This window comes from Asparagus officinalis, chromosome 10, assembly GCF_001876935.1.
Source record: "Asparagus officinalis chromosome 10, Aspof.V1, whole genome shotgun sequence".
NCBI classification, from domain to species: Eukaryota; Viridiplantae; Streptophyta; class Magnoliopsida; order Asparagales; family Asparagaceae; genus Asparagus; species Asparagus officinalis.
The window spans coordinates 65,454,978-65,474,452 of NC_033803.1; the positions used below are offsets into that span (position 1 = coordinate 65,454,978).

General features: G+C 37.9%; 3 protein-coding genes across 3 annotated transcripts; all 3 read left to right on the top strand.

The window, feature by feature from the left end:
• On the top strand, positions 80 to 11,788 carry LOC109826313 (thylakoid lumenal 15.0 kDa protein 2, chloroplastic). Its single transcript, XM_020393333.1, has 6 exons — positions 80 to 506; positions 8,858 to 8,961; positions 10,275 to 10,365; positions 10,584 to 10,652; positions 11,033 to 11,142; positions 11,561 to 11,788. Exons 1-6 carry the CDS (start codon positions 326 to 328, stop codon positions 11,651 to 11,653), a joined length of 648 nt encoding a protein of 215 aa, XP_020248922.1. The 5' UTR covers positions 80 to 325; the 3' UTR covers positions 11,654 to 11,788.
• Positions 12,921 to 13,769, top strand: LOC109826831 (ethylene-responsive transcription factor 1B-like). Its single transcript, XM_020393851.1, is given in 3 exon segments — positions 12,921 to 12,998; positions 13,083 to 13,450; positions 13,452 to 13,769. Coding segments are annotated over 3 exon segments (525 nt in total). The 3' UTR covers positions 13,531 to 13,769.
• On the top strand, positions 17,085 to 17,796 carry LOC109826832 (protein FAR1-RELATED SEQUENCE 5-like). Its single transcript, XM_020393852.1, has 2 exons — positions 17,085 to 17,208; positions 17,314 to 17,796. Exons 1-2 carry the CDS (start codon positions 17,086 to 17,088, stop codon positions 17,794 to 17,796), a joined length of 606 nt encoding a protein of 201 aa, XP_020249441.1. The 5' UTR covers position 17,085.

The window sequence follows — 19,475 nt, forward strand, 5'->3', positions numbered from 1 at the left end:
ATGGACCTAGAAATAAAAACCCCAAACTTTATCTTCTAGAGGCTACGTAATCCCTTCCCCGCAGGGTTCTTTTTCTCTGAAAGATATTTTAGTTACTTCCCCAATTAAATGTGGGGGTTCGGTGAGAACGTTAAAAGTTTGGGGTGTCTTAGGAGAAACCCCAAAGTTCAGGGGAGTTTCTGAAATCAACTGAACGGGAGGAGAAGATGCAGCATGAGCTTGCTGGAGATGTGTTCTTCACATAAAAGCCCCTCTTACTTTGTAATATTACAATTCGTTTCCGACGCTTTTGATCCACAATTGTAGTCGCCACAGAAATCGGAAGATGGCGTTTGTTCTTCTACAGCCTTCGTACGTTCCCTTACAAAGGACTGTACCCAAAAAAGCCCATAAAAGGCCAATTAATGTTATAAATTGCAGTTTCAAGAACTTGGCTGTCGATTTTGGGTCCAAATCTCTCAAGTTTGCGCTCTCGGGCGCACTGGCTCTCGGAATTGCTCTCTCTGGTAACTTCTCCTGCAATGTTATTGATTATTATTATTATTATTGGTATAATCTGAGTAATATTATTTCATTGGTATTGATTTTCTTAGCGTTTGTATTCAAAAAATGTACTGCGGGTACAAATTTGTTTTCAAATTGGATTACTTGGAAAAATCAAATGTACATTACTTAGTCACATACTTAGAAGCTGATTACTTTGACAGTCAAAAGTGTCTGCTATGTGTTCGATCATTTGCCATTCTCAATAATTTTTAATTTAATTTCATCGTAGTTTAGTTCATTACCACAGCTTTTTTAAGTAATAATACATTTAGTATGTAGTTGATAAATCATGTTACGCTGATGTAATGCTGTTGCTTTTGGTTAAAGGAAAAAAAAAAAAACTGGTTGCCGATAGCGAATGACGTTACCAACTATACATATGGGAATGTGAATAAGTTAACACTTTATATATTAACAATTCCAGAAACATAGATAGAAGATGATGGCACTAGAATAGTTATAGTCCTGACATGGAGCAACAAGAGGAGAAAGGGTGAGTTCAAACTGCATTAGAGTATAGGAAATAGCTTGAGTTTCAACTAACACCGTTGGGGGGATGAGATGATCCAGAGTTTCAACTAGCTCTATTCTCCATGTTTCATTCAAGATATGACAGTCTTGATTTCTACCATCGGTTTACATTTCCAGCACAAGCAGATGCAAGGATATGTGTAACTGTCCAAGAAAATGTGATTTATAACTTTCTGAGGGGAAGATGTATCCTAATCCATTACCATAAAACTTCGTCAAATCTCCACAAGATGGTTAAATGGGAGGATTGTGATATAAGGACATCAACTGCCTAGATGTATTGAAGCTTTGATCTCGTTGATGAGACGTTGTAGTCTATCAAGGCATCTTTATGCTAAACATTTGGGTAACGCATGGCAATTAGCTTTCATACCATTTAACACACGGCCATTTCGCTATTGAAGTATAGCAGGTGCTATTTCCTATCACCATAGGCTTACACCATGGATCAACACTAAAACCGTGACTTTTCGTAAATAGTTACTTGTGAACTTACTTGACATTTTTGACATGAAGGCTCGTGGTTGTTTATTGTTTCCTGATGATATTATATTAGTTTTAAGATAGGAAGGATAATTTTCAAAATGTAACTGTTGTAAGATGGCCTAAATAATCTCTGTTCAAAGTTTCCTAATGACAGCCATGATCTGCTGTGAAGTATATTCCCCACAGTAAGCACATGGTTAATTTTTTGTTTCATTTATTGTTGGTTTTTATATGGAAACCACCTTTAAAATAGGGGCGTAATACGGAAACCACATTTATTTTTTAGTTTATACAAGAACAACATTTAAAGTATATTTCGTTTCAATCAACCACCAAAACTCATTTCATGTTGACTTTTTTTATCAAAATTCCTATAATACCCCTCTTTTCACACAGACTCTCCCCTCTCTCTCCTCTCTTTTCTCTCTCCCCCCTCTCTCTCTAGGGCCCATAGATCTCGGCGGGTGGCGCAAGCGGGGTGCTGTAGTTGCCCATGACGGATCCCGGCAGGTTCACGACGAGATTGGAGGTGGCACCACACACACACACACACACACACACAGAGAGAGAGAGAGAGAGAGAGAGAGAGAGAGAGAGAGAGAGAGAGAGATGTTCGATCTACATCATAAAACTTGAGATCTAAAACCATATAGCCATGATTAATTCAAAGAGATTAACAATAATCAAAAGAGCGGAAGCTTATACCTGAATCCATGGATGAACCTTGAGATGGGTTTTGGATCTTCTAACCTTAGGGTTCCTCTAAATCCGAATTTCTCTCTTAGATGGGGGTGAAGAGAATTAGAGAATGTAACCCTAGGTTAGGGACCATAACCCCTTATTTATAGATGTTGTACTTTTGCAATTTAGCCCCTCAATAAATTACAATTACAACCTGGTATCTGCACATATAACCCCATGACTTATTTAAATACCAAATTAACCCAACTTAATTGATCACTTTAGTGGGTTATCCTGAAAGATAGCAATACACATTGATTAATCATATGTGCCCACAAATAGATTTATTAGATTAAATCCAACAATCTCCCACTTGGGCACCATATGATTCCTTAAACTGTGTATAACCTTATGAGCTCAAAAATTGCTATCACTGAAATGGTATTTCCGAACAATCTCGTCCATTGACTATATCAATATAGGATCAAAGCGGCCTTCGTCACATTTATCGTGACTCGACCCATCAATGGTCACATATACCAATACAATCAAACGACATAGATCAATCATGGATGTGCAGCATGAAAATTACATGCAATGTGATCAGTACATGTCTATTTTCAACTGGTCCTCCTTAGTGAGGTCAAAACCAAACATAATGTAACAGAGTGTCTTAACTGAAAACTTTATTCTGATCAGACAATACAAACAAACATAAAGCACCACAAATACAAACTCCCACTAAAACATAATATCCTCAAATAATACCACACCCATATGAGCAGTATGCTCATGAAAGACCTTAGGTGGTAATCCCTTAGTAAGAGGATCAGCTATCATGGAGTTTGTCCCAATGTGCTCTATGGATATCTGTCCACTCTGTACCCTTTCTTTCACAACCAGGAACTTAATGTCAATATGTTTTGACTTAGTTGAGCTCCTGTTGTTATTGGAATACATTACTGCAGATTTATTGTCACAATATAACCTTAGTGGTCTTTCAACATTTTCCAAAATGCGCAGTCCCGTGACAAAATTTCGCAGCCATATTCCCTGATTGGATGCCTCATAGCAAGCTACAAATTCTGCTGCCATAGTGGAGGAAGCTACTAGTGTTTGTTTGACACTTTTCCATGATATAGCTCCTCCTGCTAACATATAAATGTAGCCTGATGTAGACTTCCTGCTATCTTGGCATCCAGCAAAATCAGAGTCCGAATACCCAATGACCTCTAATTTCTCTGATTTTCTGTATGTGAGCATGTAATCTTTTGTTTTCTGAAGATACCTCATAACCCTTTTGACTGCTATCCAATGATCCATACCAGGGTTGCTTAAGTATCTGCCTAACATCCCAACAATGTACGCAATATCCGGACGCGTACATACCTGAGCATACATTAGACTTCCTACAGCCGAAGCATAAGGAATCTTCTGCATTTCCTGAATTTCAAGGTTACCTTTAGGGCACTGATTGAGACTAAACTTGTCTCCTTTAGCAACAGGGGTGTCACCTGGTCTGCAATCTTGCATGCCAAACCTTTTAAGTACCTTATCGATATAGCTCTTTTGTGATAATCCAAGAATACCCCGAGAGCGATCTCGATGTATCTGGATCCCTAATATAAAAGAGGCGTCCCCAAGATCTTTCATCTCAAAATTCTTTGATAGAAATCTCTTGGTTTCGTGCAACATGCCTATATCATTAGTGGCAAGCAAGATGTCATCCACATACAGAACCAGAAAAATATACTTACTCCCACTGAACTTGTGATATACACAGTCATCAACAATGTTCATCTCAAAACCGAACGAGATAACTATTTGTTGAAACTTATGATACCATTGACGAGGAGCTTGCTTGAGTCCATAGATGGATTTCCTTAATTTGCAAACCATATTCTTTGGGTCTCCTGACACAAAGTTTTCTGGTTGCACCATATAAATCATCTCATCAATGTCTCCATTGAGAAATGCAGTCTTAACATCCATCTGATGTAACTCGCATGCTAGCCCGACTCAAACGGTAGTCGGTAAAGGCTAATCAAATCCGTTGAAGGCTGGGGGTTAGCCAAAAACCCCAAAGTCAACGCCTAACACGCGTCGCCGGGTAGTCTATTCCCGTAAGAAAGACGAAGTCTACGTATTCAATATCGTAGCACTAAAAGGGTTAACTCTTTTAGCTAAAACGTCACATGGGAGCGGACTTAAACAATCCGTATACTAGCCCGACTCAAACGGTAGTCGGTAAAGGCTAATCAAATCCGTTGAAGGCTGGGGGTTAGCCAAAAACCCCAAAGTCAACGCCTAACACGCGTCGCCGGGTAGTCTATTCCCCTAAGAAAGACGAAGTCTACGTATTCAATATCGTAGCACTAAGAGCGTTAACTCTCTTAGCACAACGTCACATGCAGAACGGATTAAAACAATCCGCATGTAAGCCGATTCAAACGGTAGTCGGTAAGAGCACGTCAAATCCGTTGCTTCATTAGTTGGTCTCGTGACTTGAGCATCCAACGACATTCGAAACCCTAGGGTCAACGCCGGACAACGCGTAACCCTAGGTCGACGCCAGTCAACGCGTTGCAATCAAACAGTCAACGTACGATGTTCAAAACCCTAAGGTTAACGCCGGACAACGCGTAACCCTAGGTCAACGTCAGTCAACGCATTGCGACCAAACAGTCAACGTACGACATTCGAAACCCTAGGGTCAACGCCAGTCAACGCGTAACCCTAGGTCAACGCCGATCAATGCGTTGCAATGAAAGAATCAATACTCCGAAAAGTATACGAGTATAAACTGCTCCTTAGTACTCCAATAATGTATATGAGTATAAACTGTTCCCTAATTTTGGTTGAGAAGTTTCTGGAGAATATTTTTCTAAAAATATTCTTAAGGATAACTCAACAACACAACGCCGAACAACACGTTGTAAATGATGATCCAACACCGACGACCGATGGTCAATTCTATGTTGAAACAACCAACTCGAGCTAAAAAGTTAGAAAAGCGAGAATCGACTTCAAATTCAAAATTCCGACAGACGGTCAGACAATAAATGCAGCACCGGAACCCTTACAGACATTCGACAAAGCACCGAATAGCCTAGAAGATTGAAGGAATCAAGAACGGAAGTCATTCCAAAGTCCCATTACGCCGACTGAAGGTTGGGACAATCATATCCAAAGTATTCCAGACTCTTATATAAAAGAACGAGACTGAAATACTTTGGAGGGGCTATCTGTAGGCATATAAAATTGCTTATAGGTCCCTTAGCACAGCTCGGCACAAACCGACGAACCAACGAGGCCGAGCCACCCTAAGGTGGCTCGGTGGCTGAGCCACCTTGAGGTGGCCGGCCCAGAGCCGAGCCACCTCAAGGTGGCCGGCTGCACTGTGCCCAAGGCACAGTGAGGGTAGCCTATAAATAGGCCCCCTTTTGTTCATTTTCAAAGGTTGGACTTTTGAGAGCCGAAACTCTGCCGGATTGAAGATCGAGCTTAGAGTTTTGAAGACTTGAAGACTTGGACATCCAGATCTGATCCTCGGCGAGCATCCACGTCACAAAAGGCAGGAGTTCGAGAGAGGGGAAGAACAGATCTGAGATCTACACGAGATCACACTCCGGATCTAAGCTTGGTCTTAGATCCCGAGATCCGAGCGATTATTTCCTTAGTGAACTAATCCCTCCCGGCTATTATTCCCTTCGTGGAATAATACCCGTCAAATCGTGTAGATCCGACCGGATCTAGATCGCGCGGTGGTCCACGGATTAACCCCGGCGTTGGCAAAGAACCCACAAAAGCGAGTGACCGCAAAACAGGAGCTCGCGATTTGTTCACAAGGAGAAAGTTGTAATTTTTTTATTTTCTTTGATTTTCATTGTAACCGGATCTTAAAAAAAGACCGGATCTTTTGTAACCACAAAAAGTTGTTATTTTGAGATTACGATGACATCAATGAAGAAAACGATTTTCCCCGCGAACACTAACAACTCGTCCAACTGGGTCTGAAGCTCCCTCATCTCAGCTGGTGCCATGCGATAGGGTGCACGGGATATCGGGGCTGTGCCTGGCTGCAACTCAATATGGAACTCAACCTCTCTCACAGGAGGTAATCCAGGTATGTCCTGAAAGACATCCTGATACTCTGAGACAACTCTAGTCTCCAATAAATCAACACCCTGATCCCGTCGCATCACATCCTCGATGTACGCTAGAAATGACTCCGCAAAACGGTTACCCTGAGAGGTTGCCACAATCATCTCGGACCCATCGGATGCCTGCAAATTGACTGTCTTTACAAAGCAGTCAATACTAACATGGTAGGAAGACAACCAATCCATACTAAGGATGATATCAAACTCGGACATATGCAACACTATCAAATCAACCACGAATTCCGACTCATCTAGACTGATAGTACACCCCTACAAACGCTCTCCAGAAGCGATATCTTACCTAAAGGGGTGGAAACTGATAAATGGGTGTCTAATGGCTGAGCTACGAGTTGGAGTCTAGACATAAAATCATACGAAATTAAGGAATATGAAGCTCCCGAATCGAAGAGAATACGGGCGGGAAAAGAATTCACAGGAAACGTACCCTCCACTACTGCTCCGCTAGCTCCATGATTACGCGGTACTACCACATATACTCTGCCTGTGACTAGAGACTGCTCTGCTGCTAGTGTTGGAGAATACGGAACTATCTACCCCTGAGGAACCTCCTGAACTGCTCGAATCTGCCCTCAGTCCTCCGTGCTACTGGCGGTGCCTCAAGTCTCGCCTGCTGGCCCTGAACCCTACCATGTTGTCATTGCTGCTGCTGGTTTGGGCCCTTGCCCTGCTGAGCTCCTGTTGGTACGCTACGACACTCCGATGCCTTATGCCCGACCTTGCGGTAGTTATAGCAAACTGATTGGAACTTGCGCTGCTGATGCGCTCTCTGATCATGCTGAGGTCCCTTCTTATGAGGACCTTGCTGCTGCTGCTGGGATCCAGAGAAAGGTCTCTTGTTCTTCCCTTTATCCCCGATCTGTCCTGCCTTGGTCTTCCCTTCCCTATCTTTCTGAAACATGGCAGTCTCAATCTCCTAAGAAGTGGTGGCCTCAGCTACCTCCTGAACTGAATAGAACTTCCTCGAGACGAGGTATCGATGGAGATTAGGGCGGAGCCCTGCTAGGAACATTTGAGCCTGTCACTCTCCTGTCTGCCACATGCCCGTGAAGTGCAGCAACTCCATAAATCTGCTCTTAAAATCTACCACTGACATATCCCCCTGAGTCAACCGAGTTAACTCAAGCTCCTTCCCAGTCCGTGCTGCAGAAGAAATATATTGTCCATCAAAGAAGTAGACGAAGTCCTCCCATGTGAGGGTCATCCGATGCTCTGGAGTGAACTGAAGTCGATACCATCTCCCGACGTCTCCTTTCAGACTGTAAGACGCCAATCTCTGCTTCTGGACCGAATCCATATTAAGTATATCAAGGATATTACTCACATCCTCCTTCCACTTATGGGTTGCAAGAGGATCTGCTGACCCCTAGAACTCTGATGCTCTCATCTTCTGGTACCTCTCAACCATACAGAGCTAAGCCTCCTGCTCTGTGGCTCTGTCTGGGACTGCTGGTGGGATAACTGCAGGTGCGGTCTCTGGTGGTCTCTCACTGATAGGAACTGCTGGTATCCCCTGTGGCTGATCTGCTGCTGGTGGTGGTGGTAGTGTCGATGGTGCGATATGACTCGCCACAAGCTCCTCAATTGCTGCCATCCTAGCTACGATGGGAGCCATGAGATCAAGATTAACAATAATCAAAAGAGCGGAAGCTTATACCTGAATCCATGGATGAACCTTGAGATGGGTTTTGGATCTTCTAACCTTAGGGTTCCTCTAAATCCGAATTTCTCTCTTAGATGGGGGTGAAGAGAATTAGAGAATGTAACCCTATGTTAGGGACCATAACCCCTTATTTATAGATGTTGTACTTTTGCAATTTAGCCCCTCAATAAATTACAATTACAACCTGGTATCTGCACATATAACCCCATGACTTATTTAAATACCAAATTAACCCAACTTAATTGATCACTTTAGTGGGTTATCCTGAAAGATAGCAATACACATTGATTAATCATATGTGCCCACAAATAGATTTATTAGATTAAATCCAACAAGAGAGAGAGAGAGAGAGAGAGAGGAGAACCGACATGATCTATTGTTGACCATGCAGCACCCCCACCCGCGCTACCGCATGCTCGCCGAGATTTGTGGGCCCCAGTTTGACGCCGAGATCTGTGGGCCTTAGAGAGATAAGATAGAGAAGAGATAGAGAGAGAGAGAATAGGGGTATTAAAGTAATTTTGATAAAAAAATCAACAAGAAATGGATTTTTTTTTGTGGTCGATTGAAACGAAATATACTTTAAATGTTGGTCCGGTATAAATTATAACAATAAAGGTGGTTCATGTATTACACTTCTATTTTAAAGGTGGTTTCCATATAAAACCCTTTTATAGTTGTCACACGCATTATCATAATATAAGGTATGGTTGGCATGCTTGTTTGAGTTTAGAGTGTTCCTCAGAGTTCTTTTAATGTAAATGTGTAGGACTTGAAGCAGTTGATGCTAAAGTTGGGGTTAATAAGCCAGAATTGCTTCCTAAAGAATTTAGTCCCGTAATTGATGTAGCTGGGTTTCTTTCTGCAGGCCAGGTGTGAATAGTTCTCTTAGTTTTACTTCTACATATTTTTGTACTTACATGACGATGTTAACGTACTTCATCAGAGCATTTTTTAGATTCGCTCCTGGGGCTAAATGCACTTTAGACCCCTGTAGTGTCATGGATTGAACTTACTACCCCTATACTTTCATTGTTGCAGATAGACCCTTTGGGTTTTTTTGACTCTTTTATCCTATGATAGACTCACTAATTTCACCTAGGGACAATATCTACCAAAATTTCACCAAGGTAAAGAGTCAAAAAAATAACCCGGGTTATCTGCAACAATAAAATTACAGGGGTAGTAAGTGCAAAGTGCAAACCATTGATACGATTATTATTATTATCATTATGATTTTTTACTTTTCTTTTTATTTATTTTTTTATTTATTTATGTTATTTTTATTTTTATTTAAGTAACCAGGGCAAAGTGCCCATTAACCTTATTTCGCCTAAAGAACAGTAAAAGATGTAGTTATCTATTCTAGAATAAAATTGAAAAACTGAGAGAAGCAAAATAGTAGGGTTGGATATTAATTTCAACGATTAGCAACGTATGGTGTTATCAGTGGCTCTCTATCTTGTGCCATCCAGAGGCGCATACAATTCTTTGAGAAGCATGCATGTTGAGTTATTGAATTTAATGTTCTTTTTCTTTAATGGTTTTCACTCTGATCGCCAAGTTTCCCAATTCCTAGAGATATTCTCGATTCATCAAATAGTATCCTTAAAAAGTTGTCGTTGGTTCCTGAAGATACAGATTTAAACTTCATAACATCTGTCTAAATTTTTAACGCTACCTTTGAATGTTTATTTATAATTTTAGTTTACTGTGAAGCATTCTAGAGATTATTTCTTAATGCGTCAGATAGTGTCCTTCAAAAGTCTAGCATCTTTAGTTGTTTGGAAGATTCAGGTCTGAAATTCAACTATCTCAATATCTAACTCTCATTTGATGGATATTTTTCTATAACCAACTCATTCTTCAGTATTAGAGAATTATCATTAGGATACTCTCACATAACTTGTTCTGTAATGCATGGAGCAAGAATGAGCTCAAAAGGACAAAGGTCATACTGTGAAGCAAATAAAAAGATTAAATGTTTAAGGAATTACTCTTGTAGTTGTAAGTTTTTTTCATGTCCTTTTTTTCCTCCCTTTTTTGCTTTCTATATTACTACTATATGGCATTGTGGCTTTCCATTAATACTATTTCCTTCAGCACAATAAACAACAATGTATATCCTCCTCGTTGATTTCCCCTTATATAACATCCAATTGCTGACATATTGTTGATTCTTATAGGAAAACCGACTTCGTCAAGAAATTGATGATCTTGAAAAGGATACTGGATTTAAATTGAGATTACTTGCACAGAATTATCCCGATACACCCGGTATGACTAAAAGCCTGATATTTTCATGTACTGTCATTTTTTTATCAGGATACTTTAGGGTGTTCTTTCCTCCATGTCCTCAACCTGGCATTTAATTGAAATCTGAGAAAATTTGTTTACCTGCTTTCTCTACCAGTGTTTTGTCATGTGTTTTTTCAAGTATTCCTAATTTATCATTTCTATCTCTATTTTTTACCAACTTTTTTCATTTCTTGCAGGGTTAGCTATCAAAGACTTCTGGCAAGTGGATGACCGAACTATTGTTTTCGTTGCAGATCCAACCTTTGGTAAGAACATAAGGCAAAATGTTCACTCTACTATTATTCCTAATTAATATAATAATTTGGTTGGACTAGGCAATACCTTGACCTAGTAAGTAATGTTCTGAAAAAGTTGCACATTAATTGTTCAGAACTCATTTATACCCAAGAAAATCAATTACTCGTTGCATTGTGAGAGTGGTTCTTATTAATTACCTGATACAAATTTTATGATCTGCTATTAGAACGGAAAGTTTGAATTTATAAGCACAGTACCTATGTTGCTAAAATGACAGTACTTTTAACACATATTTGATTATATTTCTGCTGTGCATAATCTTCTTAATGTTCTACATCTAGTTTTTCTAGATATCTCTTCATGAATTTGGGTTTTACTTTTTTGGCAGGTAATATCTTAAATTTCAATGTTGGTGAATTGGTGGATTTAGACATTCCTCGAAGTTTTTGGAGTCGTCTAGCTGGAAAATACGGGAATATGTTTTACTGGAAAGAAAAGGTGCATTTCTACAAGGTTCCTCTTTTTTCAAATTTTAATATATTGCAATAAGTTACAATTGTATTTGTGGCCGGTAATTACTTCACAGAGAACATAGGCTAACTCATAACTGGCTCGTGTAAAAAAAAAAAAAATCTTATCCCACCTCTTTGTGGATTGATCACCTTCGTAATCCCTAGTCGATCTTAGTTACCAAATATCGTCATTAGAATAAATTTACTTTGGACCTTTTGACTTTGTAATGGTTGGAGATGCTCAAATTATTGTGAAGAGTAACTTGATTCTAGCTTTAATGAGTCTTATGGGAGCTTTTGTTTCTCTATTAGATTTCGGTAATATTGTACAATGGTGCATTAAAAAAGCTCCATCTTTTATCATGTATGATACTGATATATAAATATATCCTTGGTTGTCACAGGGAGAAGATGTATCCATTGAAGCTGCTGTAATGGCAATATCAAATTGTTTGAGAGAACCTGTGGGTCCAAATAACTGCTCCGAGGTCAAGTAAACCATCATCATTTTATACTTTGTATATGATGTGACTATAATGTTTGTGATACTAAAGCAACCTTGAACATCTGTTATAATTGCTATATATCGTGATCACGCTTGAAAAATCAAAAAGATTATCAACTTTTTTATAGTATTTATCTCCTATTTTTGCTGTGCTTGGCTCTTTAGCTAACATGTTATCCATACAAGTAGTGTTTGTGTTGAAAACTTCTGTAGGAAGGAATTTGTCAGAATTGGAATTGGGAAATGCAACATAGTTAAAGTTCTCCATATAGAGTGATTATAACTGTACATAAGTAATAATACTACTATTGTACTATTACACACAAAAAAAGTGATTTTTTTTTTAAAAAAAATTGCAAAGAGAAATTATGAGTTCTTATTAGGGTGCAAACGGTCTACATACGGCTGGGACGGCTGAGATGTAATACTTACCATATCAATATCAGCTTGCCAATCACGAATACGATATGGATACATATATGTCTTGGTAAGGAAAACTCATATTCATATCCGCTAAAATCAGATATTTATACTGATATACATGTGGCTATATATGCGGGTATACATGAGGATACAAAACGGGTATGAGAAAATGTAATAATTATATATATATGGATATGAATATGAGTTCTATGGACCCCACTTTTTTGTGTTTAGTAGTACGAGAGTAATACAACAAGTTAGCATTTTCCAAGATAAACTAGACGGATAAAAATATTATAAAAATCCTCTATTATACTGTACAGTAATTATGGAGAAGAAGCAAGATTCCACTAATTTATGATTTTATCTAATATTTTTCTTCTTCCTAGAATCCGATTATGTTTTCCTTAAGGGCATTTTTCATATTTTGAATTCATCCTTCAAATCCTTGAAATTGCTTCCAGACCCTTTAATTTTTAAGTTATTTTGAAATTAGTCTCTCAAATCAATAGTGGAATTAGCAATTAGAGGGGCTAATTAGAAACAACTTATGAGAATTAGGGTATCTAATAGAAATTTTGGTGATTTGAGAGACTGGTTTCCCTCTAATTTGCTAATTCTACTCTTAATTGGGGGGCCTAATTTAAAAATAATAAGTTAATAATCGGGGGACCTAATAACAATCTCAATGATTTGAGGGACTAAGCAAGATATGAAGGGATTAAAGGGCTAATCCCATCGAAAAAGCCGTCTGCTTATAACGCCACTATGCCATATATGCAAAAGATTCTCTACAGGAGTCTGGGCTCATATAAATTTAAGGCCTTAGCCCAATAATGAGTTCTATGGCGTGCATTCAGTTGCAGAAATTTGAAGAAAAAACATGTCATGATGATGATCATGAACATCATCCGGTCATGCTGCATGGAGATGTCCTGGATTCTAAATGCCTATCCTACCATAAATATTATGCAAATGCGAAATTCATATACGAGTAGAATGAAAAAGTATGTAACAAGAAGAAAGACAAGTGCTACCGAGGGGTGAGAAGACGACCGTGGGGGAAATATGCGGCGGAGATAAGAGATTCCACGAGGAACGGGGTAAGGGTCTGGTTGGGGACGTTCGACAGCGCGGAGGATGCGGCGTTGGCTTATGATCAGGCTGCGTTCTCGACGAGGGGAGCAACGGCCGTGATGAATTTTCCGCTGGAGGAGGTGAGGGAGTCTCTCAGAGGGTTGGGGTACTGTAAAATGGAGGATGACGGGTCTCCGGTCATTGGGCTTAAGAAGAGGTACTCGATGAAGAGGAAGGCAGTGGGAGTTAGAAAAGGGAAGGGGATTGAGAAGAGAGAAGTGAAAGTTGAGTGTAGCGGAGTTGGAGGATTCGGGTGCTGAGTATCTGGAGGAGCTGTTGAGAGCTTCGGAGGTTACGGGACCCTGGTGACATTGTTGTCTGCTCTGTCTTTTCCCCCCTTCTGTTTTTCTTTTTTCATTTTTCTTTTCCTTTTTCTTTGTCTGTTTATCTTCTTCTTTTATCGTCTAGTTTTGTTTTGTGACCGCCTGAAATTTAGCTTGCAAATGCAAGTGGTTGGTTTAACTTTTTTTATTCTCTTGATGTAAAGCCACAAGGCTGTAAAGAAACACAGCAATCTTTATTAAGAGAAGGCCTAGACAATTGGTCAAGTTCCAATCAACAAATGATATGCATGTATGAATATAAGACTAGTCTTTCAAACTTTTAAGTAGAGAAGATATTAACGGCTTCTTCTTTTTTTCTCCCAGATCGATGAGAACTAAGATGTTCTTTTATATATATGGGAAAAGTGAATCTAAGGTGACACCCTAGGCTCCCACCTAAGGACGCGGCCTAAAATCACATCATTTCCTAATTTTTTTTACGATCCGCTCCGTTGAACTTGATCTACACGTTCTTAAACCCAAACACACCAATTTTGAGATGAACCCGTCGTGTTTTGACCCTTTATTCACTCGCTGCAACTTTAACGGTTTCGAATGAATAGAACTTTTTGTAAGGCTCAACGAATGGTCAAAACACAACGGGTTCACCCCAAAATTGGTGTGTTTGGGTTTAAGAACGTGTAGATCAAGTTCAACGAAGCGGATCGCAAAAAAAATTTAGGAAATGATGTGATTCTAGGCCGCGTCTTTAGGTGGGAGTAGGGGTGATTCACCCTTGATTCACTTTTCCCTATATATATTATATATATATATATATAATATATATATACTCTCTCTCTCTTAGTAATGATTTAAGTATACTCTCTCTTATATATGTTATAATATATGTATATATATACTGTATAATATATGGTATATATATGTATCATGATATATGTATAATTATGTATAATATATGTAATATGATATATGTATAATATATGTATATGATATATGTATAATATATGTTATATATATATGTATTATAATATATCGTATGATATATATGTATATATAATATATATATATATATTATATATATATATATATATATATATATATATATATATATATATATATATATATATAAGTATGTATCTATGATATATGTATAATATATGTATAATTATATGTATATGATATATGTATAATATATGTATAATATAATGTATACTATATGTATTATATATAATATATATGTATATATAGTATATGTATATATAATATGTATGATGATTATGTTAAGTTCCAAAAACCTTAAGAATAAATATATTTTAACAAATACATAGGAAAATGAAAACATATGAGTATGTGTATATATATATATTAATATATATATACATAATAATATATATATATATATATTATATATATATATATATATATATATATATATATATATATATATATATATTATATATATATATATATATATATCATATATATTGCGCGAAAAAGTTAATCTAAGTGACACCTAGGCCCACACTAGGATTGCGGCCTAGCGAATCATATTATTTCCTAAAAAAACTTTTACGATCCGCTCCGTTGAACTTGATCTACACGTTCTATAAACCCAAACACACCATATCTTGGGGTGAACCCCGTTGTGTTATTGACCATTCGTTGAGCCTCGTTAAAAACGTTCTATTCATTCGAAACCGTTTCAATTATAACGCAGTGGATAAGGGTCAAAAACGACGGTTCACCCAAAATTGGTCTGTGTTTGGAGTTCAAGAACGTCGAGTAGATCAAGTCCAACGGAGCGGCCGCACGAAAAAAACTTTAAAAAATGTGCTGCTTTTAGGCCCCGCATCTTAGTGGAGCCTAGAGGTGTCACCTTAGATTCACTTTTCCTCATATATATATTATATATATATATATATATATATATATATATATACTATATATATATATATCATATATATATATATTATATATATACTATATATTATATATATATATATATATATGGGAAATGTGAATCTAAGGTGACTCCCTAGGTGTAGCCTAAGGATGCGCAATCTCAGCCATTGATCTCAAAAACCCCAAAATAATCTAAGCCATTGATCCAATAACAAATCCTAAAAATAAAAAAAACAAATTCCCATATAAGAAAAACCCTATTCCCACGTTCTCCCCTTCAAAATCGTGTTCCAGGTTTGAAAAAAATCACGCATCCTGTCCGTCTCCTATTCGCGATCGTAGACTTCGCCGCCGTCCATCATCACCGCCGTCTCCTATTCGTCGCCGGCCCTCACCACCGCCGTCCCTCGCCGTCCATCATCACCGCCGTCTCCTATCCGCTTTTCAGACCTCACCATTGACCTCCTGTTCGGTTCCCTCTCCCAGACCTCGCCGTCGACCTCCGGAGAACGTCGACGCCGTCCCTCACCAGTGCCGTCCCTCGCCATCGATCTCCGAAGCTCACCTGAGCCCCTCCACATCCGCCCCCCAACACCTCCTCTTAATTCAGGTTTTGTTTTTTTTTATGTAATTTTTTTTTTATTAAGAAATTATAGGGAAAGGAAACCTTCTGCAGAAACTTCAATGCCTCGTCGATCTTGATTAGTTCTCTTCCTCTCACTGAGAGATATTGCATGATTTGTACTTAATATCACGTACCTAAGTTTGAAAATTTATCAAGTAACCTCCATGACTTTTAAAAAATAAGAAAACCCCTTCTTTTAAGAGTTACCGGAACACCCGTAAACTTCGTAACTGTAATTTTAAATGGATGGCTGTCTGTGGATGATCTTGGTGATTTATGCTCTTGAAAGAATCATCTAATAGGTTTTTATAGATAAAGATTATTCGAAGTGAAATAATTTCTTCACAGTTACGATGTTTAAGGGAAAATTAAACAACATTTTTTTACTCTGTGTTTATGCTCTTGATTATCTTGCTGATTTGCGTTTAGAATTAGATTTTCACCACCTTCTTATAATCTCACTTTCAAAATGATTGATGGGTTAATAATCTTATGTTTTTAACCCGTAGTTATATTCAAAATGATTGAGGGGTGGTAAACGATCGAATCGAATACTAAGTTGTTACACATTTGTATTTGTTTAAAATTATTGAAATCAAATGCGGACTCTAATATTCATATATGTAGTTTCGAATTCGAACTCGAATTATGTGTGTCTTTAGCAACGTTTAGGTTATGAATTAACTAGTTTGTTGGAGGTTTTAACTTGTAATTCTGGTTGATTTTGGAATATGAATTAAGTTTTTGTATTTGATCGTATCAATTTTAGAGTAGATGATTGGAATTGTAATGGGAACGTGTTGGCATTTGGTAGTTTACGAGCAACATTGCTTTTTGATCCAAGTTTAGGTTATGAATTAACTTGTTTGTTGGAGGTTTTAACTATCATATTTTAGTTTAAATTTTAGGATAGGTTTAATGTTAAATTGGATATGAGCTTTAAAAATTGTTTAAATTATCGTAATGAGATTGTTTAGTGAAATTGAAAGATGAACTTGAGGACGATTTTCTATAGATTTTGAACTTCTTATATGTGATAATTTGATAGCTTGTATGGACACGCCAACAATTCTCTCACGTGATACAACAATGGTTGAAGATGAGAACAAATATACAGCCCTTGACCTTGAAGGCGAGGACCATGGTTTACTATCTACGACAAGTTTTTTCTCTCAGGTGATAATATCTTATTGTTTATTGTGTACTACTATCTAATAAAATATACCAAAATAGTTGTCTTTTATAATGAGTTTTATAATTTTCGTTTCTCTATTTTTATAGGCATCCGAGCTTGAGCAGAATGTTGATGAGCCTATCAGTGTTGAAAATGGAGAAGGTAATTATGTTGTTGATCCATATATTGGAATGGAGTTCTCTACTCATGAGGAAGCTTATAATTTCTACAATGCATACGCCAGACTAAAGGGATTTGGTATTCGCAAGGGTCACACAACTTGGTCGAGAAAGAAAGATGCAATCATATCTAGAATATATGTATGTGACAAGGAAGGTTTTAAATTTTTAAAAGATAAAAGAGAAGATGGTCGGAATGTAATTCGAAAGTTCGATACAAGATGTGGATGCAACGCAAGGATGGTTATTGGACTCGATAGAAGCACTGAAAAATGGGTGGTCCGAAATTTAAACATTAATCATAATGGTCATCCATTAACCACCCCAAATCGGGTAAAGAAGCACTACTCACATCGGACACTTCATCGAGCTCAATCGACAAGAAGGTTGATAGATACTCTTGACATTTAAGGTTTACGGCCTTCTACTATTTGTAAGGTTGTTGACGTTGCTCATGGAAATGAGCAAGGCTCTCTCACTCAACAAGAATGCTAAGCACAACTTAGAATTAAACGAAAAAATAATGTCGGTCATGAGTGCGTGAGCATAGTTCGTCAATTTCAAGAGAAAAAGGTATCTGATCCTCAATTTTACTTCGCACTTGATTTAGAAAATGATGGGACGATGAGAAGTGTTTTTTGGATGGATGGTAGGTCGAGGAATTCTTACTTGCAATTTGGAGATGTTGTTTGCTTTGATGTTACATATAGAACGAACAATTTAAAATTGTCGTTTGCACCATTTACGGGCGTTAACCATCATCGACAATCTTCTCTATTTGGGTGTGCGTTACTGGCGGATGAAACAGAGGAGACGTTTATATGGTTATTTAGCCAATGGTTAAAATGTATGTCGGGTGTTAGCACCATTAACAATCATCACTGATCAAGATAAAGCTATGTGTGGTGCAATTCATAAAGTTTTTCCTCAAACTCGTCATCGCTTTTGTTCTTGGCACCTTCATAGGAATGCCTTACAAAATATTCAATCAATGCATAATGAATATGGTGAGGACGTGGGTATAAAGTATACCAAATGGTATTGGAGTAAATCAGAAGAAAAATTTGTAAAGCGTTGGGAAGAAATGCGGGATAAATATGGTGCAGATAAAAGGAATTGGTTAGTAAATTTATACAATCATCGAGACCATTGGGCTCCAGTGTATCTTAAAGACACATTTACTGCAGGAATGACATCTACTCAGCGGAGTGAGGGAATTAATGCCTTTTTTGATCATTTTGTGAATGCAAATACCGAGTTACATGATTTTGTTAAGCAATATGATAAAGCTGTTGAACTCGCCGAGCCGCTGAACTTGAGCAAGATTTTAAGTCCACAAACTCAGTTCCTACATTGATAATTGAACATCCCATTGAAAAACAAGCTAGGGAGAATTATACAAAGAATATGTTTAATATCTTTCAGAAAGAACTCAAGGATAGTTACTCCATGCTTCATGAGAGGTTGTCGAAGGATGGCGCAAGTGCTACTTATGCCGTTTGGAATATAGATCGCGAGGCTGAGAGGAAAAAGACGGTAAAGCATCATGTTGTTTTCGATGCATCCAAAGATAAAAGAATTAACTGCTCTTGTGCGAAATTTGAGATGGAAGGTATATTATGCAAACATAGTTTGCACATTTTAATAAAGAAGCAAGTATTAGAAATTCCATTAAGATATATTATGCAACGATGGACAATTAAAGCAAGACATGTTGGTTGCGGAGTTGTTAGAAATTGCATTACAAATAGTGAAGACCAACTATCTATCATTAAACATTGGGCCCTTAGGAGTAGATGTAACAAGGCACTAGAAGATACATTGACGTCAAGTACACTTTATGATAAGTTCAGTGCTTTTTTAGACTCATTTTTTGAAGAAGTTGAGAATTCCAAGATTGAGAAGGAACATAACGACAATGGAAATGAGAGCAATGCCAGCAATAAGATGCCTACTTCATCCATACCCATCTCTATAGAGGAAGCAACTCAAATCACTATTCGTGATCCAGATAAGCCTGTTGCCACGAAGGGACGACCAGCACATGCTACTAGAATTAAGTCGGGAGTGGAGATAGCACAAGAAAAGAG

Coding starts and splice junctions, on each gene's coding strand:
- LOC109826832 (XM_020393852.1), top strand. CDS start 17,086: ATGGACACGCCAACAATTCTCTCACGTGATACAACAATGGTTGAAGAT. Junction 17,209..17,313: donor CGACAAGTTTTTTCTCTCAG/GTGATAATATCT, acceptor CTATTTTTATAG/GCATCCGAGCTTGAGCAGAA.
- LOC109826313 (XM_020393333.1), top strand. CDS start 326: ATGGCGTTTGTTCTTCTACAGCCTTCGTACGTTCCCTTACAAAGGACT. Junction 8,962..10,274: donor GGTTTCTTTCTGCAGGCCAG/GTGTGAATAGTT, acceptor TGATTCTTATAG/GAAAACCGACTTCGTCAAGA. Junction 10,653..11,032: donor CGTTGCAGATCCAACCTTTG/GTAAGAACATAA, acceptor CTTTTTTGGCAG/GTAATATCTTAAATTTCAAT.